This window comes from Vulpes vulpes, chromosome 11 (genome assembly GCF_048418805.1).
Source record: "Vulpes vulpes isolate BD-2025 chromosome 11, VulVul3, whole genome shotgun sequence".
Lineage (NCBI taxonomy): Eukaryota > Metazoa > Chordata > Mammalia > Carnivora > Canidae > Vulpes > Vulpes vulpes.
Genome location: NC_132790.1, coordinates 83224585 through 83247910, shown reverse-complemented (window position 1 = coordinate 83247910; position 23326 = coordinate 83224585). Strand labels below are relative to the sequence as shown.

Sequence of the window (23326 nt, the reverse complement as noted above, 5' to 3'; positions counted from 1 at the left end):
CAAGCACCCTTGGCTTTCTGAATACCCTCTACAGTTAATTGGTTGGTTGGCTGGCCTGTGATTGAACATATTCAGGATATGACATAGGAAGTTCTATCCATCAGAAGCTGGGGTTGTCTCAGGTATCCCTTTATGGTATCATAAAGTTTGCCAGGTCAGTTTTTACATAGGTCTAACAAGGAAGACGTTACTAGGTTATTCTTCATGATGAGAATTTCTAGAGCTTTATGGAGAAAGGATTGCGTATCATACAACCATTTCTTCACATCAAATAATCTTTTCTGTTAATAGTCTTGAAAGTTCATCCAAGCATTTTCTGGAAAATTTCTAGGATAAAGAAGCTAATAAGTTAAATTCTACTCTACAAAATAACCATATCATTGACCGCTTTTTAAGTTTTCTTTATAGAAGGTTCTTTGTTCCATTTCGCCCAAGTCTCTGTAATTGCCTCCCACTGATTTTTTTTTTTTCTTTTTTTTGTGGTTGTTTTCTGGAACAATTCAGGAAGCCTTTGATAAAGTTTTAACCTTCAACTGTTGGAAAGCAGTTTTCATGTCTTTCCTGATAATATAAGCATCACTAAGTTACCTGTGCTGGAAACATCTTGGTATCAGTTTTTTTAAAAAATGTGGACTTTTGTGTCCATGCCCACAAGATTTTGGATGTGGTTATCTACTTTCACCATTTGGACAAATTATTTTATTTCTTTGTTTCATTTGTAAGATGAAGTTGTTGGACCAGAGCAGATACTTGGTTGTGAATTTGGCTTCCAGACGCTTTTTTTTTTTTTTGCTTGGTTAAAAATTTAATGTGTTGGTGGTCAGTGTTTTAAAATACGGAGTTCACATAAAAACCCAAATTTTAGGTGCCGCCTGGAAAATTGTAAGACCTGGCAACACTGGATCTATGTTCCCTGTAGCATGGCATCACTGGCTGTAGCTGATAGGAGGTTTGTCTTGGGGGTGGAGGTATGTCCTTTCCAGATTACCCTTGGTCCCACATAACCTTTGTCACATTTACTTTTTTTTAAACTTTGCATGCTTGTCTCTGTAGGCACTTGGATCTGTAATCCTTAGAAATGGAGAATTTTGTGAGGTTTCTTGTGCCCTAGATACTGTCTTGAGCCATAGCATTCGAACGTTGTTGGGATCTTTAATTGTTTTGTAAAACCTTACCTAGACAGAATCAAGATTGCTTTTATCTATTCAGTCACAACATTCATTGGTTCACAGTATTTCTGGTCAATTAAAACATTTTCACAACTTGGTTGATGTGTTACCCAAATCTTCTCTATTCTTACTGGTTTTCTATTTTGTCAAGTTTTGAGAAGTGTTGAAATCTCTATATGGATTTGTCAGTTTGTCTTTGGAGTTTTATCAGTTTCTGCTTCATGTGTTTTGAAGCTGTCTTATTAGGTGCTGGTTAAAATAAATTTAGCTTTTAATGTTCTGCTCTACTAATTCTGTCTTCTGTCACTTCCAGGTTTGCTGTTCATTGATTTTTCTGCTCATTATGGGTCATATTTTCCTGCTTTTTTGCATGCCTAGTAAATTTTGATTCAAAGCCAGATAGCATAAGTTTCACCTTATTAATATTTTACCTTGTTGATGGATATTTTTGAACTGTAAGTATTTGTTCTTGGGATGAGGTTAAATTACTTGGATAGAGTTTGATCCTTTTGAGGCTTGTTATTAAGTTTTTGTTAGGTGGGACTAGTGCTGCCTTTAGGGACTAATTTTTTGATACTACTAGGGCAGGAACTTTCTGATTACTCTGATTCATCCTTTGTGAGTTCTGAGTTTTCTTACTCTGGTGGGAATAAGTGCTGCTTCTGAGTTATAGGGATTGTTCTCTCTGCTTCTTTCTGGGGGTTCTTTCTCCAGCCTGAGGTAGTTTCCTCTTACACATATGCTAATTATTACTCTATGAGAGACCTTGTATGACTCTCAACTATAGAGAATTGAGGGTTACCAGAATGGAGGTTGGTGGGAGCATTGTTAAATAGGTGATGGGGATTAAGGAGGGCACTTGTGATGTATGGAAGTGTTGAATCAGGGATCCCTGGGTGGCGCAGCAATTTGGCGCCTGCCTTTGGCCCAGGGCGCGATCCTGGAGACCCAGGATCGAGTCCCATGTCGGGCTCCTGGTGCATGGAACCTGCTTCTCCCTCTGCCTGTGCCTCTGCCTCTCTCTCTCTCTCTCTCTCTCTCTCTCTCTGTGACTGTCATAAATAAATAAAAATTAAAAAAAAAAAAGGAAGTGTCGAATCACTCACTATATTGTATACCTGAAACTAGTATTATACTGTATGTTAACTGGAATTTAAATTAAAAAAGAGAGAGAGACAGAGAAACCTATAAATCTCTAGTGCTCTTTCCTGGTGCAGCTGTCTCATCTCTAGTACTTTCTGGAGAAGTCAAGCTGTCTTGGCTTCCCAGCTCTGTCTTCTCAACTCAAGGAGACCCCTAGTCTTTGTGTGGGTTTTTCATCCTTGCTTTGTGGCCTGAAAATTTTCCAGGCAGTAAGCTGGGGCTGCTGAGCTTGTTTGTTCCCTCTCTCACTGATAACTGTTCTATGCTGTCTGTTGCCCAGTATCTGAAAACCATTGTTATGTCTGGTTTTCTAGTTATTTCAGGTAGAAGAGTCAAATCTATTTATTTCATTTTGTCTGGAAAGAGGTTATATTCTAACTCTATGTTGTCACATAGAGCAGCCACTAACTACTGTGACATGTAAATTTTAAATATAGTTGATGCAGTTCTTTACTACTAACCTGAAGTGCTCAGTAGCTACACTGGGTGATGGTTACCTTATCGGATTTTGCAGATATAAAACATTTCCCATGATTGCATTAAAGTTCTACTGAACAGCTATAATAATAAAATAATATAGATTTGTTTAGAAAACTGTGGTAACTTTGAAAGGTGCCTTCAGTGTTTTCATCTCAAGTTTTGATTTTAAAACCTTGAGATGAATGGGGTTGTGAACAAATCACTGGAGCTCACTATATTTTTGTAGAAGTTTCCTCAGCTCTGTTAGTGAATTGAGTTCAACATGTTCCACAATGTTCATATATTAAAAGGTGATACTTAAGAGAGAAAAAGTGTTTTTTTTTTTTTTTTTTTTTTTTTTTTAAGATTTTATTTATTCATGAGAGACACAGAGAAAGGCAGAGACATAGGCAGAGGGAGAAGTGGCTCCCTGTGTGGAGCCCTATGAGGGACTCCATCCTAGGACCTTGGGATCACACCCTGAGCCAAAGGCAGATGCTCAGTAATTGAGCTACCCAAGTGCTCAAAAGAAAAAGTATTTTAACTGTTTTTATTCCTTTAAAACAAGGCAGTTTGAGGAGATGTCAGATGAATATTAAACCAAACAGTGGTACCATAACAAGTTAATGATTCTGTGGAATTATCTGCTGTGAGGATTTTAAATTGTCTTATTTCTTAGTCCTATTATTCTGTTAACTCTTAGTCATATTTTTCTCAGTTCTTTTAATTCTTCCTATATCCATTTGGCGGGCCATTGGTTAGGGCCGAGAAACATTAAGAAAATTAAGTTGGTTTTGAAATCCTAGGTAAGGAGGAGCATAAAGATATTAATGATTCTAAATATTTGGTTCATGATTTCTGTTAATTCTGAATTGTCTGTGTTCTCATATCCTGCATATAATATAAACAAGGTGTTGGTAATTCTTCAAAAAGCAATGTTAAAAAGAGAAAATGTAGTAATATGAATTATGGCCTTTTATTTTTAGAGAACAAAGATTACTTACTCTTGCAATGTGTCATTTGAAGTGTTTAGCAAGTACCAATCTGAAGTCCCGGATCCCGGGATCATGCCCTGAGCCAAAGGCAGACACTCAACTGCTGAGCGACCCAGGTGTCCCCCAAAATGCATCTTTAAACATAATTTAAATAAGATAAGATTTAGTTCTTGTTAGTTAGAAGTCAGAAATTGTAGGTTTTATTAAAATGAATTTTATAGTAAAATCTTTAATAAAAGGCTGATTAAATTTTTCTTAAAATTATTTTGTAACATTTCCCACTTAAATGATTAGAAAAAAATAACCAGGAGTTTTTGTTACTGTGAAAGATGGCATCAAGGCAAAAAAGGTGAAAGCTCCTAATTCTGTTTGTGCATCAGAATTACTTGAGAAGGTTTTTTAAAAATGTACATTCCTAGGCAGTTTCTCCAGAAATTCTGGAGTATGCCACATAGGTAATTTAATATCAACCCTGGGATGACAGTAGGGCTGTCTTGGAATTCTCCTCGTGTCAGGTTAATAGGTGCGCTTTAAGAAAAGAACGTGTGCTGATAAACGTAAGCAATGCCTTAAATTTCTTGACAATATTCAGTTTTAAGACATTAATGTATTTTGGGATGACTCTCCAAGAGAATATGAAGACAAACCTGTTTATGCCTTCTGGTTCAATGGAAATTTGGAACTGAATTTATATTGATTAATTTGATTAATGTTTGGTTCAACTTAATTGTGACTAACTGACCAGCTTGTATTATCTTATTGGTAATAATTTAATAAGAGTCCAGTATTGCTTTGCTAACATATGGAAATAATGGAATATTACAAAAGTGCTCTGTAACCACAAGACACTATAAAAGTCTCCCCTAAGTAATTATTAAGATAAATGACGTCTGATCTTCTCTTTTAATTTTTACTGGAATATGAGAGGAGGTATGACTTGAGTTTATGACTGTGTTGTGGTTCTGAGTGGTTATACATCATCCATGTAATAATCTATGGTGTGTTTGGTTTTTTTTTAGTTTGTAATAGTTGTTGACTGGTGAAGCTTTACCTTGTATAAACTGTGACATCACCAAGAGCATCGGGAAGTATTTTTCATAGTTTTAGGTTAACCAAAGGCATAAAAGTTAAAGAAACTGAAGTTTAACCACTCAGATGTTTGGTAAACAGCTTGGCTTGGGTAACATTCATACTTTGAAAATTGCAGTGTTTAACTGTTAATTTTTATTTCACAGCAAACTAGTTGTATTCCTTTACCCAAACTGGAAACATAGATTTTGTGTTTTTTTCACTCCACCATTTCCCTGGCATGCGTGTTTAGCTGTCACTGATATCATTGTGGTAGTACTTAGCTACTTAAAATGATGTAATTGATATAATGAATTTTATAATGATTATTTGGTCAAGTGGCCAAGATACTCCACCCTGTATCATCATTTTTAGTGACTTAGGGATATCTGTCATATTATTTCTTTCCCTATTTTTAATTAAAATGCCTATTTTTCTGTCATACTAGGGAGCTAATGATGGTCTAGGCATGGTATTTAAATTACCAGAACTAATCATTTCTTTGAAATCTTAGTTTGTCATTTGAACCTCTTGATATTTTGAGGCATGTATTTGCTTTTTGGTTTACTACTAAAATAAATGTGTGGAAGCTTAAGGGAACATATTTAAGCAATGTTCAATCAAAAATTTAAAGACCTGGATTATGAATCCCTACTAAGAGGAAAATGGTCCTGTCTTCTTAGGAGATTTGTTCTCTGATCTCAAAATCATTTCTCTTTGACTTGAGCTCATTATTCTTTATAGTAGCACTAATGCTTATGAATTTTACCTAATGGAAAGATTTTTAAGAGGTTTAGACTTCAACATATGTCTGCAAAAACTAAGTTTGGCACAGGTTTTTTTTTTGCAAGACTACAAACAGGCTTTATGAAGAACAGTTGTAGTTGTCCCAAACAGTTAATTCACTTGTGCTCATTTGCTAAGTTAATAAATATGATCTTTTTGTGGTGGTGTCATTTTCATTAACTGAATTCAGAGAATTATTTTGTTGTATGTATACCTAGGAGATGTCTTACTTGCTATTGTTTGAAAACATTTTACATCTTAAATTTTGGGGTATAATTTTGGTGCTGTATTTCAAAGATGTAAAAAAGGTCTGAGAATCATTTTTTAAATGGGAGTGGCAGGCCCTAGCACAGTGCTTGGCATATAGCTGGGCCTTAGAAATTATATGCTTAAATGATTGAGGAAAGAGAAATGTTTTAAGTGAAGGTAGCCTAAAAAATTAACTTTTCATTTGGAAAAGGTGGAGAATGGAGATATTTAAGATATTTAGATCAGTGGGTTGAATACAGAAGGATTATTGTTGAGGCCCTATGTCAGACTTTTGACACCCGTAGTAGTATGTTCTCCCACTCTATGTGTGCCTTGATATTGCTTTTGGAGACTGAATCTGGGCTGAATTATCTCATCCTCCTCATAGGAATTTAATACATACGTTTTACTTATTTTGTACATCTGTGTTATATGTATTCACACATTTAGTATATAGACAGAATCTTCACTTAAAGTTTCTAATGCTGTACATTCTTAGACTGGTATGTAGGCTGAGCTTTTCTGTTGGAATCTCTTTACAGAGAAGATACTACAGTGCTTTGTGTAGCATATGTGGTGTTCACTAGGAACATTCAAGATTAACATTAGAAATTGAAGTTGGTGTATAGAGAATCCAAGGGGGGCTCTTGCAGGTCCAGTTTCTGTGCGGTAAGGATTTCCTGACCCTCACCAAACTATTGTTGAGCATCCATCCTTTCCTTTGACTTTTCCTGGCTCCCTTCTCTCACTGTTCATCATTGCCAGTACCCATTCATGTTTCTTCTTTCTCCCAAAAGGTTGAACATTTTATGGTTAGTTATTGATTCTGCTGTGGCCCAACTTCAGTGATCATTCTTTTTGATAAAGGAAATTAAAATTCTTTTGATAAAGAAGGAAATTAAAATTGTCACTGTGGGGCATTGGGCAGCTCAGTGATTGAGCGTCTGTCTCTGGCTCAGGGCATGATCCTAGGGTCCTGGGATTGAGTCCTGCATCATGACTAGGCCTATGTCTCTACCTCTTTCTCTCTCTGTCTCTCATGAATAAATAAATAAAAATCCTAAAATAAAATGGTCTCTGTGGATGCTGTGGATTTAATAGCAGATTAGGGATGGTGCTGGATAAGTAGAAGGAACTCTAGGTTGGGAATCCCGTAGATTCTGCTTCTATTCCTTATTGCCATTAACAAGCTATGTAATCTTAGGAAAGTCAGTCAGTGTTGGTTAAAATGGAACAAGTTGATTTCTAAGGTCACTCCGAACTTTAATGTGCTTTTTATGATTCATTGTACATTTATTAGATACTTGCTTACTTGCCGACACTTTTTAAAAATAGATAAACAAGTTTCTGGCCTTGAGTAAGTGAGACTCAGTGAATGGTGACAGTATAATATGGTAAGTGCTATAACAGGAGAATGTGCTAAGTGCTTTTTGAACTAACTGCAGCGTAGGAATTAAGGAAGGCTTCCTCTGGGAGGTCCTATTTGAGTTGATTCTCAGTGTTCTTCAAGGAAGAATTAAAGAATATTCTTCAAGGAAGGGAGAAGGACATTCTAAGGAAGACCAATCACAGAGAAATGAGTAAGTATTGCATGTTTTGGAATGGCCAGTGGTAGGTGGAGTTTTATGGAATGGAATGTAGTATGGAGAAAGCTTAATGGTATGAATTTTGGATTAGGGGCAGATCTGAAAGGCCTTATGTGTCATTCCAAAGACTTTGGATTTAAAGGCTGCTTGAAGATGTGTTTTTTTGTGTGTGTGTGTGGTTTTTTTTGGGGGGGGGCAGTTTTTATGGCTTTATGATGGGTTTTGAAAAGAAGAAAGACATCAGAGTTGTGTTTTAGAAAGATTACTTGGTGATGGTGTGGACGGTGGACTGATTGGAGCAGGTGAAGTCGAGGTAGGAAGATAAGTTGCAGTATTCAGGGTGAGAAATGATGAGTCAAGTAAGGCAGTAGTCATAGGAATAAACCTTGAAGGGTATACTTGGAAGACTTAGAGGCTATATGCAGTGAGACCCTGGAGACTGGATTTGGAATACTTGTGAAGAGCCTAGATTGTATCAAGCTTATCTGGTTTGATTTCTGGGTGAATAATGTTGTCAGCGTTCAAGAGAATAAGGGAGACAGGAGGAGGACCAGGTTTTTAGGTAGGGGTTTAGGGAAAGTATGTTAATATTTGCTCATGTTAAGTTTGAGTTGTCTGTGGGTGATTGGGAGGCATGAGATTCCTAATAGGCAGTTAGATATGTGGGTCTGGGCTCAGCAGAGAAGTTTTGAGCTGGAGGTAAAGATTCAGAAGTCACCAGTTTATAAATGGTAATTGAACCAGCTTTATGCACAGATCACACTGGAAGGAATGTGTGGAGCAATTTTTAACTTGGGGTGTCATCTCTTTTTCAAAAAGGTTCGTGATCCCCATGAGATTCTATGCAACAGCTTGTGTCTTTGCATATGTGTATAATCAGATTCTTGAAGGGGTTTGTGAGCTAAGATTACTATGGAATACTAGGATGGAGTAAGAAGAAGGATAGACCTTAATACAGAAACATTGGGGAATACTGAAATTAAGGAGAGGACAGAAAAAGAGGATATAAAAGAAGTGTAGGAGACTGTGTTAGGGCACAAGGGAGGAACTTTTTAAGGAAGAATGATCAACCAGAATGCCCATTGGTTTGGGATTAGCAATTTTTACCTTCTGTTAGAAGACTGAATCTAGGGAAATACTTTAGTATATGAATAACTGGGAGGAAATTGCTCTAGCGAAGGAAGCATTGAGGGTAGAAATGAGAGGGTATGAATGTAGTTAGGTGGGTAACTGAAGAAGGGAGGGTTGTTGGAGCCAGAGGCAGTAGAGGAGGGAAGGTTTATCTTGGAGGAAAGAAGAAAAAGGTATATAAATTGTGTGTGTGTTGGGGGGGGGATGGGAGGTGGGGAAAGAGAGAGAATATTTAAATATGTAAAGCCTCTGGTAATTTGAAAACATGAAAATACGAGGGGAAGTGGAAACATGCAAGGATTTGTTGGATTTTATTTAGTAACATAGAAAATTTCAATATGCAAAACAGAACTTTAATAATACTTATCACCCCAACAATAAATGATTTCTAGCTGTAAAACTTTTGATGCACTCTGTATAAATCTTGCCGTAAAATCTTAGAGTCATCAAATTTTAGAGCTGGAAAGAACCTTAGATATTTAGTCACTTTATAGCTTTAAGAAATGGAGGGCCAAGTCACTCTTAATGGAACACCATTATTATTTATCACATTTTTTTACTCAAAATTGATGAGATTTGGACAGTTGCAGAAATAACTAATTATTGTGGATGCCATGTCTGCATTACCCAAATCTCCAGGATTTAAGGACTTCATTCTCTTAATTCATGGGAGTGTTGCTGGGGCTATCAGACCTCCTTGGGAATTGCCCTTGGCTTGAAGGGAGCCAAGCCAAGCCCATTCACAACTCCTTTTCGGGAGTAGCCTGTGTCTAAAGACTAGTCCGCCAAAGACCTGGATCCCTTGCCCCAACATAGGACATCCCTGAAGTGCCATCCTAGTTCACAGCTTCATTAACAACTTCCAGTGGGATCATCTGAGGCCTTTGTTTTGATTGCATCTCAGCCTAACTTGTTCTTCCTCTATTCCTTCCTTTATCTGCTAGTGATAGTCCTGAGTGCCCCAGGTAAATTTACAGGAGACCAGGCTCTCAAGAGTTTGAGTGCTGGGGAACATGATTTGCAAAACTGATGAACTTTAAAATTTCTTTTGATTTATAGCAGATTTGCTAAACTTAAAAGGATTAGCATCTGCCCATTTTTCATGTTTCTGAGAAATACCCAGGTTGAAAGATAGAATCATGTAATAATATGATAAAAAGAAATTTAATTTTATAGTGCCAAACATAAAAAAGTTCATCATTAGGATATACTTTTGGATAGAACAAAAAGAGGAATGAATACCTTCTTTCATGTTGAACAATCTTGGCATTTAATTAGCTTCCTTCTCTCTATCCCCCACCCCATCATTCATTGTTAATTTCTGCTGTCTTGTTTTTATTGCCTTTTGTAAATTAAAAGTTGACCCCCACATTCAAGGTCAGATTTTGTTTTCATTGTTTTTTTTTTCTTGAGACTATTTAAAATATGGCCACATTTTTTTTTTTTTTCTTTTTTGGGTCATGCTGTAGAGAATGGAAACCTATAAAGTATATTTGAAACAAATATGGTTAGACTGAGTCTTTATACAGAAATCTTGCCCTCATAGTTCAGGATAGTTGTGCCTCGCAGAATCCAAGACTGCATTCCTAAACAAAATATTTGATTTTCTGTCTGCAACATTTGAGAGTGGCTTTCCAAGATGAAGTGTGTCACCTGTCGTCATTCAGTCAAACGTTTTGTCATTGCTATAAGTTACCATCCTGTCACGGATCCAAGAGCTTTAGAGCAATGTGATTTGGCTGGCAACAGAATTCTTACTACTTTTAATAAAGCTTCCCTCCCCCTCTTTGTCAATATTTCTTTCTGTATATATGACTGTAGACATACTTAAGGTGGTCAGTGAAGTTATCTGGGCCATTTGGAAAGGAATAGCCGATGAAAAGTACGTTACCATATTCAAAAGTGATTGCTTGAGGAAAGGGCTTTATTTACGGTTAGTAACATAAGTGAACCTAGAAAACTTGTTACTTAAGAACTCTGCTTTTGGGATCCCTGGGTGGCGCAGCGGTTTGGCGCCTGCCTTTGGCCCAGGGCGCGATCCTGGAGACCCGGGACCGAATCCCACGTCGGGCTCCCGGTGCATGGAGCCTGCTTCTCCCTCTGCCTGTGTCTCTGCCTCTCTCTATCTCTCTGTGACTATCATAAATTAAAAAAAAAAAAAAAAAAAAAAAAGAACTCTGCTTTTTTGGAGTATTTTAAGATAACCAGTTTCTTAAGTTTCTTTACTTTGTAATGATTTTTAGAAATCATCATGGAATATAATTCCATTTTAGCAAGTTAAAGTGTTGCCATTTATTCTTTTCCTCCCTTTGCCTTAGAACTTCAGTAATGAATTTCTGATAGCTTTTTATTTTCTAATTAGTTTTGATATGGATCTATTTGTTGGGAAGCAAATTTAGTTTGTTGTGGAAACATATTTAATGAATTAGCATATAAGAATGTGTCTTTCATGATATCTGCTTTGTTTTGTGTTGCTGGCATTATCAGCAAAAGCAGAAAACTGCTTCCTGTCTTTTGTAGGATACCACATACTTCACATCTGATGGATTCTGAGAGATTATTATAAAGGTTGATGTTTCGCCCTCTTTCTAGGTATTTTTCCATATATCTGTGTATGTATTATAACTAAGTCTGGTAAAATTTGTGTCTCCTTGTGGATCCTTGAGTGTTTAATAAGAATGCTTCTTGGAGAAACAGCATGATGGTTTTAATCATTAACCATGGCCTACCTGTGTGCATTTTTTACTTTCTGTTAGTGGTATTTTGGGATGTTGTTCATGCGAGTCTTGGCTGATTTTTCCTGATCCTCACCTGTCATCTCAGATATAAGTAAGATTTATGTAAGGTTACTTGCATTATTTGAGGTTATTGATTAGTCCTTGTTGCTATAATATTAGCATTTCCAGGAGTGGGAATTCTAGAGAAGGGATGGTGATAAATACAGAATGTTTGGTTCTGATAAATGCTCCTTTTGTGCATATGCCATTTTTCTTAGAATTATAAGATCCATTTTTGTCAAATTCCAAAATTAAGCCATTGAGATAGTTTAATTTCTTAAATCATTTTGCATTTTTAAAGTTGCTTTCATTTTACTGAAATTACTTTCATTGGGATCATTTTTTTCCATATAAACTCTAAAATGATTAATGATTCTTCCGTTCCTTTGTTGTTGTTCATGTCTAATTTGTTCCTTTTTAACCTCTTGGAGATTTGGCATTGTAGGGGATCCCTGGGTGGCACAGCGGTTTAGTGCCTCCCTTTGGCCCAGGGCGCGATCCTGGAGACCCGGGATCGAATCCCACGTCGGGCTCCCAGTGCATGGAGCCTGCTTCTCCCTCTGCCTGTGTCTTTGCCTCTCTCTCTCTCTCTCTCTCTCTCTCTGTGTGTGTGTGTGACTATCATAATTAAAAGAAAAAAAAAAAGAAAAAAAAAAGATTTGGCATTGTAGGTTTTACTTTATGATCATTATTAGTGCCAGTTCCAGTGTTCACAGGATCATTTTTTGGTCATTAACAAATTTTGCTAAACATTTGAGTCATTATCAGTTTTACTTGTGTCCCCTCTCTCTGCTCTCAACACTTAATTTCCCCCCAGTAATCTGGTGAAAATAATAGTAGAGTGAAATGCTGTCTCAGTTAAAATGGAGAAGCAAAAAGATCTTGCTTCAGGCATCAGTAAGTCCTAATTTACTATCTCAATATAAAATTTATAGTATGGCCACTTTTACTAATGGTATTTTGAAGTGAATGAATTGCCAGTTGCTTTTTAAAAAATTGGGATCAGTTATGTATTTTAGAGTTTGCTAAGAGAGTAATGATATTCTTGTTTGCTTTTATGCTAGGGAGAAGTGCGTTTTCCTTGGAGAAGGAGTAAGCTGAGTTGAGACCTAGTTAGTTTGCTTATTTATTTTGGTGCTGTGGGTCTTTCTCAGATTTATTAGGCCGCTCTGTAAATCTTGATGCAGTCCGTGATTCTTAACAGTGGTCGGATAAAATGCGTGGCAGCTAATCCAAGTGCTAGCTTTGGTATGCTAATACTGTAATGATTTGAGAGATCATATAAGTCTGCTTACTAATGGGGAAGTTTTATGGCTTAAGAGCATTTTTATATTCAGAGAAGTATAATTTATAAAATGTGTTCTTGATAGCCAAATTAAAGTCCTTTTCTTTCTTTCTTTCTTTTTTTTTTAAAGTCCTTTTCTAATGCTTTAAAAGTTAAAACTAGATATGGTTTAAAAATTATTTAAATTGTTGGTTTAGATGTGATAATGGAATTGTGGGTTACAGGAGAAAATGTACTTTGTAATGATACATACTGATGTATATATATATATATATATATAGAGAGAGAGAGAGGTGAATTAATGATATCTGGGTCTTGTTTGAAATACTTAATAAGAGGTAGATGAAGCAAATATACCATGATCTTGATAATTATTGAATCTGGGTGATATATATGGAAGGTAATTAAACTTTTCTGATTTTGTCTGTTTGAAAATTTTATTTTTTATTTGGATTCAATTAGCCAACATGTAGTACATCCCTAGTTGAAGAAAATTTTATTATAATAAAAAGTTTTGGGCAGCCCGGGTGGCTCAGCGGTTTAGTGCCGCCTTCAGCCCAGGGCCTGATCCTGGAGAGACCCAGGATTGAGTCCCACGTCAGGCTCCCTGCATGGAGCCTGCTTCTCCCTCTGCCTATGTCTCTGCCTCTCTCTCTCATTAATGATACATAAAATCTTAAAAAAAAAAAAAAAGCTTCACAAATTTAATATTAAAAAATCTGATATTATCTTAGTTAATTATCAGCAGTTATGTATTCCCAGAGTTGTCATTGTGGTAATCTAAAACTAAGGCTTAGTCTCAGATTATAATTGGCTGATTAGGGATGGAAAAAGTTAATAAGAGGGAGAATAGACAAGAAGTTAGTAACTTTTTTAGGTGAGGAGTAAGAATGAATAGTCTTTAGTCTTTTTGGATCAGTATAACATCAATTAATATTGTTTAAGGCGCATAGTATTAAATTCATTTAGTTACAAGACGACTTGTATGGGAAGTAATTTTGTAATTCCTGTGATGCATTGCAGGTTAAGGATTCAAGGCAATGCAGTGAGAAAGTTTTTTTTATTACAAACTACATTTTTATTTTTATTTTTTAATATTAATTAATATTTTTAATATTTTATTTATTTATTAGTGAGCACAGAGGGAGAGGAAGAAGCAAATTCTCCGCTGAACGGAGAGAGCCTCACATGGGGCTCCATCTCAGGACGCTGACATCATTGCCTGAACGGAAGGCAGATGCTCAACTGACTGAGCCACCCAGGCGCCCCTCAAACTATATATTTTTAAAGTCGAGATATGTGGGGTTTTGTGTTTTTTTTTTTTTTTTTTTGAGAGAAAAAGAGTACACGCGTGTCCGAGGTGGGGGATGACAGAGGGAGAGAAGGAGAGTCCCAAGTAGGTTCCATGCCTAGTGTGGAACCCTTTGGCAGGCTTGATCCCACAACCTTTGAGGCATGACCCCCACAGAAATCAAGAGCCGTTCGCCCAACCGACTCAGCCACCCAGGTGCCCCAAGATGTGTGGGATTTTTTTTTGAACAATTTTATTTTTTGTACTTGAATATGAAACTGTATGGAATATGATCTAAGGTAAAATTTAAACTTCTGCCCAGTTTTTTTTTTTTTTTTAAAGATTTTATTTATTTATTCATGATAGTCACACAGAGAGAGACAGAAAGGCAGAGACACAGGCAGAGGGAGAAGCAGGCTCCATGCAGGGAGCCCGACGTGGGATTCGATCCTGGGTCTCCAGGATCGCGCCCCGGGCCAAAGGCAGGAGCCAAACCGCTGCGCCACCCAGGGATCCCCTTCTGCCCAGTTTTTATGGAACAGTTTGCCAATGAGTAACACATTTCCCCTTAACTCACATTGCCCATCCATTTTATTTTCTAGGATAAGATGTATTTTTATAATTCTAAAAATGTTATGTAACCTTTCTTAATTTTGCAGGGAGGAGTTTCCTTAGGGACATAGACACATGGCTGACCCTTAACTAGCTCTAAGAAAGTTTTTACTTTGTTCTTCCTGTCACTGAAGTTGCCTTTGCTGTGAAGTGTAAAGAGAATGCTCTGGGAAACCTTTGAGGGTTCAGATGGTTAGCTGAGTGCATAAAACAAGTTTGCCTATAGGCATCTCTGATGTAGGTTAAAGTTTCAAATGTTTGTGTTGGGGAATGGTTGGGGCAGTCCCAATAGGTAGATGAGGCCAGGTGACGGAAATTCTTAAGAACTTAATAGTTGCAGAATCATGAATCAGTAAGTGAGAGTTTTCATGTGTTTTCTAGTCTCTCTTCAGTTCTCAGTGTTAGGCATACTCTCCTAAAACCTCATAGAGGAATACAAAGATGTGTAAATTCTTTAAGTTGCTCAGTATATTTCAGGGGAAGTTTTGGTTGAAGTGACTGGTGAAAAAAGGTCAGTGACAGAATGAAGGCAGTCCTTATCACTTAGATTATACAATTTGCAAATAATTAGGGATTATAAAATGATGACATTTAAATTACATTGTTTGTTTTATTAGCTCCATTATCCCTGTAAAGAGAAACTTTGCATCTGTGATTGGGTTACTTGGTGTATAGTTCAGATATAGTTAAATCAAAATAAACACTTGATGCTTGCTCTTTATTTTCCACTTTTCAAACTAATCCGCTGATTCACTGGTATCCTGAAATGGATTTTCCTCCCTCCCTCCCTTCCTTCCTTTTTTCTTTTTCCTTCCCTCCCTTACATCATCCGTCGGTTTGAACTTTTCAGATATACTTCATTCCATTGCACTTATTTATACATGCTCAGATTTTCTCATGTTTGTCGAGCAGGGGCCTCTTTAGGTTTGCTCCTGAGTCCCCTTAACACAGTCCTGATCTTTGGTTATTTCCTTGCTTTCCGGTATAACAAGGTAACCAAAACTCATCTTGCCTAATTTATGTCACAGATCTGGAATCAGTTATTTGAGATTCTTTGAACAGGAAATCGTTTTTTCAGTACCATTATTTGAGTTCATTGCTACTGGGTTTATTTAGTCCCTTGCTTCCAGGCTTTTTCAGTGTGTCGTGCTAGGAAATATGTATATTTAACATGAAAACATGAATTCATCCTGATAAATCCAATTGAAATTCAAGACTACAGGATTTTTTGCTTAACTTTCTCTTAGAACTTCTTTGTTCCTACTTAAAACACACACACACACACACACACACACACACACACACACACACACACACACACACACCAGATTCTCAAGGACATCTATCCCACAATAGACATCAACACTTTCATAGTAACTGTCCACACTACCAATGTGATTACTGAAAAACAAAACAAGGGTGCTAGCATTAGTCAATTTTCTATGTTATAAAGTAAGTTTCTGAATTGTGTATACTTGATACACAATTAAAGTTACTTGCTTTTCATTTTTGGGGGCTTCCTTTAAAATTTGTTATATAATTATGTAAAGTATTTACATGGTTTGAAAGTTAAAAGCTAAAAACAAGTTAAACCCAGAATAGTCCTTTCCCTTTTCACTTTGTTCAGTCTCTCCTTTTCAATAAGGTATTTTTTTTAACCTTACACTTTATTCTTTTAAGTGCATACATACGTATCTCTGTACATATTCATGTCCCCTACATCCTGCCTTAAATAAAGTCAAGGTACTCAGAATTCCTATATTAGGTAGAAGGTTAGATTTCATAATTACTGGTGTTTTGTCTTTTTTTTTTTTTTCAATTAAGATTTTAGAGTTGTGCAACCGTCACTATGATAAGATACTAGAACATTTTCGTCACTGGTAAAATTTCCATTATGTCCACTTACAGTTAGTCCCTGCTCCTCGTCCCAGCCGTAGGCAACCACTAGTTCTGTTTTTCTGTATTTCTAGACATTTTATATAAATGAAATAATCCAATAATGTCCTCTCTTGCATCTGGCTTCTTTCACTTAGCATGTTTTTGAAGTTAATTATATTGTAGCATGTACCAATAGTTCTTTTAGTTGCCAAACAGTATTCCATTGTATGAATATACTACATTTTGTTTATCTTCTTACCAGTTGGACATTTGGATTGTTTCCAGTTTTCGTCTATTGTGAATAATGCAGCTATGCATATTTCACATTCGTATGGACATATATTTTCATTTCTTTTTGAGGAGGTTACTAAGAGCAAAATTGCTGGTTTGTATGGTAAATGTATGTTTAACTTTTTAAGAAACTACCAAACTGTTTTAGAACGTTATTATGCTTTTTATATTCTCACCAGTAACACAGAAGGGTTCCAGTTTCTCCACATCTTTCCCAACTGTTGGTATACTGTCATTTTGAATTTATCCATTCTAATAGGTGTGGAGCAGTGGTAAGGTTTTATTTTTCTTCTGATATTGAGCATATTTTCATTTGCATATTAGACATTGATTTTTTTTTTTTGGTGAAATCTTTATTCAAATCTTTTGCCCACTTTTAAAATTGTCTTTATTGATCTGTAGGAAATGTTTTTAGTATGTCATGTTATAAGCCCTTTATCAGATAAATGATTTACAAATTTTTTTCTCAGTCTGTGGATTATCTTTTCATTTTAATGATGTTTTATGATGAAGCACGCATTTTTAATTTTGTGAAGTCCATTTTACAACTTTTTTCCTTTCACAGATCGTGCATTGATGTCACATCTAAACTTTGCCCAACCCAAAGTCATGGTTTTCTTCTGTGTTTCTCTTTTAGAGTTTAGGTCTTATATTTGGGTGTCTGTGATCCATTTTGAGTTAATATTTGTGCATGTTGTGAGGTAAGGATCTAATAGTAGTAGGTTTTTTTTTTTTTTTTTTTTTTTTTGCATTTGGATATCAAATTGTCCCACATGATGTGCGGAAAATACTCTTCCTGTTGAATTATCTGGGCACTCTTGTCACACTAATCAGCTGAACATAAATGTGAGAATTTCTTTATGGACCTCTGTTCTGTTCCACTGATTTATATGCTTATCCTTTTGCCATTACCAACATTGCTTTGAGTACTATAGCTTTAAAAATGATTTTGAAATTTGACAGTGTAAGGCCCTCCAACTTTGCTTTTAAAAAACTGTGCTGGCTATACTAGGTCCTCTGATTCCATAAGAATTTTAGAATCAATCTATCAGTTTCTTTAAAAAGCCACCTGGGACTCTCATAAGGATTACATTGAATTTATAGATCAGCTTGGGGTAAAGTGTCATCTTGTTTGTGGCCTTTCTGTTTAATCTGGGTTTAGGCAACCTTAGCCTAGTAAGAACTGAGCTATTGCCTTCTCCAGTTGGCTAGCCTCTGAGAGGTCACCTTCAACGATCATGTTTCTGGGGCTCTGTATCATCCTCTGCACTAAATGGAGTGAGTTCCCTTCCATCACAGCAGCCTCTGGTCCTCACAGGGTAACACTGATGGTGCTGGGTGGTAGGGGAGAACTGGGCAGCCCCAAACTAGAACAACATAGATTCTCACCATCTTTACCTGAAATTGAGCAGTTTTTCAAACATAAATGCTTCTCAAATGTTTTTATGTGAAACATTGTGAAATGACTCGTTTTGTCAAAGATTTTCAGGTTTATAGTTGCTTTTAAGGGAGGGTTTGCTGATTTCACTTGGCTGTAGCGTTAAGTATCTTCTTTCCCATGCCTGAGTCTTAATTACATAATTTTGTATGAGAAACAGGTGCTACTTTGAGTTTATTACTATTTGTCCTGAATTGGGAACCAAGAATAGTTGCTTCTTTGTGGAGGAGGTTGGGAATAGAGACTGGATCTGGTTGCTTTCTCAATTTCCTGGTACATAATCTACACAAGTCATTTATAATTTGGGAGACCACTTTCACTTTTACATGATATTGCTGTACTTAGGATACTTGGGGTTTATGACTAGGGTCATTGTATATTTTGGCAGAAGAATTTAAGTCTGGTAGTATGCCCTTTTTTTTTTCCTTTTGTGTGTTTAAATATAATTCTTTTTTGTCATTGCATTGATTTTCTGTAGGAGAATTTGAGTTTAATGTATTACTCCCCTTTTTTCTTTTGATAAATGAATATAGCTCTTTTTTAAATCATAATTACATTTCAGTCTTCTTAGTATTACGGTAAGTGTGTATCTAATAAAATGGTTTGGAATTATACTTTTTTTGGTGAAGATGCCTTTGTACTGATTAATATCCTTAAACTATGTTTAAGGAGAGTAGGGACTAAGTGTCTCTTGCTCATATCTTTTTTTCCAGTGTTTAATAAAAAACAGTATGATTTTCTCAGGACAATATATAGCATTACTGTGCTGTGTTAGGTTGAGTTTCCAAGGGTTTTAAGCCGAGTTTGTGCTTTTGGTGACTGATCTTCAACTCTTTATAGCCTTTGGAGAAGAGGATAAGAAAGTGGACCAGAACGTACTGTTTGGGAGAGAAACACAGAATCAAGGAAGATTCTGGTTTGAGATAAAAGAATGGGGAATATGGCATGGAAGTGAAGTGCACTATTGAGTATTTTTCCATTTCCTGTAAGATATGTTTTTTGTTATCTGGTCTGGTGAGTTTAACCCATCTCAATTTTACACAGATTACTTAAAATCTCATCTTAACTTCAGTATATGAAATCATAAATTTATTTTACTAAAATCTTTGCTTTCCTCCTTTTTTCCTCTTAGGACATTTGCTACAAGATCCTATTGCACCCACCAACTCCACCTGCCAACATTATGTCTGCAAACCTTGTAAAGGCAAGAAAATGATGATGAAACCTTCATGTAGCTGGTGCAAAGACTATGAGCAATTTGAGGAAAACAAGCAGTTAAGCATCCTAGTGAACTGCTACAAAAAACTATGCGAATATATAACACAGACTACATTGGCACGGGATATAATAGAAGCAGTCGACTGTTCTTCTGATATTTTGGCTTTGCTTAATGATGGATCATTGTTTTGTGAGGAGACAGAAAAACCCTCAGATTCATCCTTTACTTTGTGTTTAACACATTCCCCTTTACCTTCAACCTCAGAACCCACAGCTGATCCTCAAGCTAGTTTATCTCCAATATCTGAAAGCACCCTCAGCATTGCTATTGGCAGTTCTGTTATCAATGGTTTGCCTACTTACAATGGGCTCTCAATAGATAGATTTGGTATAAATATTCCTTCACCAGAACATTCAAACACAATTGATGTATGTAACACTGTTGACATAAAAACTGAGGATCTGTCTGATAGCTTGCCACCTGTCTGTGACACAGTAGCCACTGACTTATGCTCCACAGGCATTGATATCTGCAGTTTCAGTGAAGATATAAAACCTGGTGACTCTCTCTTACTGAGTGTTGAGGAAGTGCTCCGCAGCTTAGAAACCGTTTCAAATACAGAGGTTTGTTGCCCTAATTTGCAACCTAACTTGGAAGCCACTGTATCCAATGGACCTTTTTTGCAGCTTTCTTCCCAGTCTCTTAGCCATAATGTGTTTATGTCCACCAGTCCTGCACTTCATGGGTTATCATGTACAGCAGCAACTCCGAAAGTAGCAAAATTGAATAGAAAACGATCCAGATCAGAAAGTGACAGTGAGAAAGTTCAGCCACTTCCAATTTCTACCATTATCCGAGGCCCAACGTTGGGGGCATCTGCCCCTGTGACGGTGAAACGGGAGAGCAAAATTTCTCTTCAACCTATTGCAACTGTTCCCAATGGAGGCACAACACCCAAAATCAGCAAAACTGTACTTTTATCTACTAAAAGCATGAAAAAGAGTCATGAACACGGATCCAAGAAATCTCACTCAAAAACCAAGCCAGGTATTCTTAAAAAAGACAAAACAGTAAAGGAAAAGATTCCTAGTCACCATTTTATGCCAGGAAGTCCTACCAAGACTGTGTATAAAAAACCCCAGGAAAAGAAAGGGTGTAAATGTGGGCGTGCTACTCAAAATCCAAGTGTTCTTACATGCCGCGGCCAACGCTGCCCTTGCTACTCTAACCGCAAAGCCTGCTTAGATTGTATATGTCGTGGCTGCCAAAACTCCTATATGGCCAATGGGGAGAAGAAGCTGGAGGCATTTGCTGTGCCAGAAAAGGCCTTGGAGCAGACCAGGCTCACTTTGGGCATTAACGTGACTAGCATTGCTGTGCGCAATGCTAGTACCAGCACCAGTGTAATTAATGTCACAGGGTCCCCAGTTACAACGTTTTTAGCTGCCAGTACACACGATGATAAAAGTTTGGATGAAGCTATAGACATGAGATTCGACTGTTAAATCAGTGGGTCTTTAAACCTACCTCTGGTAGGGAAATAGCTACAGTTTTACGGCAGCTATGGTTTTGTTGGTTTAACTTGCCGGAGCTCCTGCATATAGATCACTTGTATCAAGTGTTTTCATTGCTAAGTTATATGTGTTAGTGTCGGGGAAATAGTTTGCAGATAATGGAGGAGTAACCCTACAACTATATGTCCTTAGTTCTTACAGAACCTCATAGTTTGAGAACAAATGCTGATGCAACTGATTTATACAAAATGAACTTTGGCAAGGAAAATAACATTAACCTCATTGTTTATGGTCATGCTTTGTGCATAATCAAAGTTTATGATTAAATGTAAGGAAGTGGTATCTAGTCAGTCCATAAAGATTGTGCTAATTTTTTGTGAAAAAGTAGCCGTTAGTTCAGGAGACTCAGTGCTGCCTTCAGATGCCATTGATGCTTCTCCTGTTGAAAAGCTGATGTGTCCAGCTCAACCTTTGTGCTGACATAATACCATTTCTGATCATGAAAATTGGCTACTGGTGTATGTAGCAGTTCTTAAATCAGCAGTATTATGATGAAAGAAAATTTGCCCCTCATTAGAATGTTGAAATCTGTATTTTAAAAAGTGAACAAACTGAAATTCTGTCAAGACTGCAGATATTTAGCTTTTTATGCTATAAAACTCTTCTGACTTTGAGTAATAACTTTTATAGTTATGTCTGACTCATTTCTAGGGAAAAGAATTTGAAGTCCTTCACTTTTAGCAATGTTCTAATTAATAAATGAAGTGGAGAAGAGCAGTCTTATTCTGAAGGTAATTGAATTTAGACTGTAGGATGTGACAGAATTTTAAAAAAAATTATAAAAATTTTTATTTAGAAATTGGGATTTATTTAAAATAATTTTGAAATAATGCCCCCAAACCTCTCCAGATTTATGCATTATATTTATTGCTATTGGCCACTTCTTTGATTTTTTTTTTTTTGTTTCCTCTAATAGTTTCACAGACTTTATTTTTGAATATGCTCCTTTTCTCTTTTTTGGGGTGCTATTCTTTATGAAGGCTTCTTTATAGAGGCCAAATAAAAATGCGTTTTTATGAAGCCTGTGCATTTAGGTAGATTTGAAGCTAGGAGGATTTTCTTTAGAATGCTCTTTTGCATGTAAAGCACAAACTGTTTCAGTTTAAATGCATGTCTTCCCTTTAATTTTTATGGGGAAGACAAGTGAGTCACAAACATTCTGTTGAAGGGAAATCTAGTCAGTTGCTTGAAAGAGCACAGCCCAAATAAAACAAGGACTGACTAGGTTGTAAAGAAATGACCTTATGATTTAAAAGAAGAATTGCTGCTTTGACAGTGCTTATTTAAAAATACTGCTGGAAAATTTCCAATTTCTACTACGTTCACCGTCTCTCATGAGATCTGACATGTGTTGAAGTTATGTTTTGATTTGGCACACAGCATGTTCAATGATGGTTACTCACCTAGTACAAGACACGGAGAAGAAACCTTGGACACAGAGCAGATGACACCTCCTTCTGTTTTGTAGTGTATCCTGGTGTCATTTTCTGTGAATGTGGTCAGGTAGAATTGTTTCTGTTGTTGTTGGGCGCCTTTTTTTTTTTTTTTTTTTTTTTTTTTTTTGTCTCTTGGTGGGGTGGGGGTGGGCTAAAGCCATAGGAAGAAAAATGTGATGTATGTGTCCAGTATGTACTATTTTGTTTTTGTTTTGCAAGAAGAGTTGAACTATTTTTGATAACAAGAGTAAATGGTGGAAAATGCTTCTTAGTTGTCTTGTCTTTATTTGCTTTCCAAGATTTGGAATTTTATTTAATTCCTCTAAGTGTTAGCAGTGTCTTATGAAACATGTATTTGCCTAAAGTTTGTAACAGTTTTGTGTTGAACCCAGATGCCCTGCTATATATAAACTTGTAAAATCTGTTCTTTATTCACTAATGATCACTGCAAAAATGACTAGAAATGAGACTGTACACATGGATGATTAGGATATATTTTGCAAATCTCCCAAATTTTCCTAATATTATGATCTTAAAATTCAGAGTACTTTATTGCTTCCCAAGTTTGATAATTTTAGTTTTGTGTTTTTTTGATGCATGGGAGCTTGGCAATATAGACAAAGCGGAAATCGTTAGTATGTGAGGGCCTTGATTGTTATGTAATATTGCCAATGATGAATTCAGGTTGTTTTTAGCACAAGTTTCTCTTTTTTATGCTGGTATTCTCACTGCCACATTTTTGGAAACCTGTATTACACCTTAAATCTATCAATAAATGTTAGTTTTCTAATTCTATGTTGTAGAATACTGAGGAGTCTGGGATAGAATGCTCTGAATGGCCTATACTATATACGTTTGGGGGAGAATAACTCTAGTGCCTTGAGTTTTGCATTGTTTTTCTTTATACCATGAGTTACTTAGGAATGCTGACCAATGGCT

The 23326-nt window shown here is 36.4% G+C and overlaps 1 protein-coding gene across 1 annotated transcript in view; it reads left to right on the top strand.

The window, feature by feature from the left end:
* Positions 1 to 23182, top strand: part of MSL2 (MSL complex subunit 2) — a 34239-nt gene extending 11057 nt beyond the window's left edge. The window contains exon 2 of the mRNA XM_026015488.2: positions 19291 to 23182. Coding sequence (XP_025871273.1) covers positions 19291 to 20882 — 1592 coding nt within the window. The 3' untranslated portion in view covers positions 20883 to 23182. The remainder of the gene's footprint in view (positions 1 to 19290) is intronic.
* The last annotated feature ends 144 nt before the right edge of the window (positions 23183 to 23326 follow it).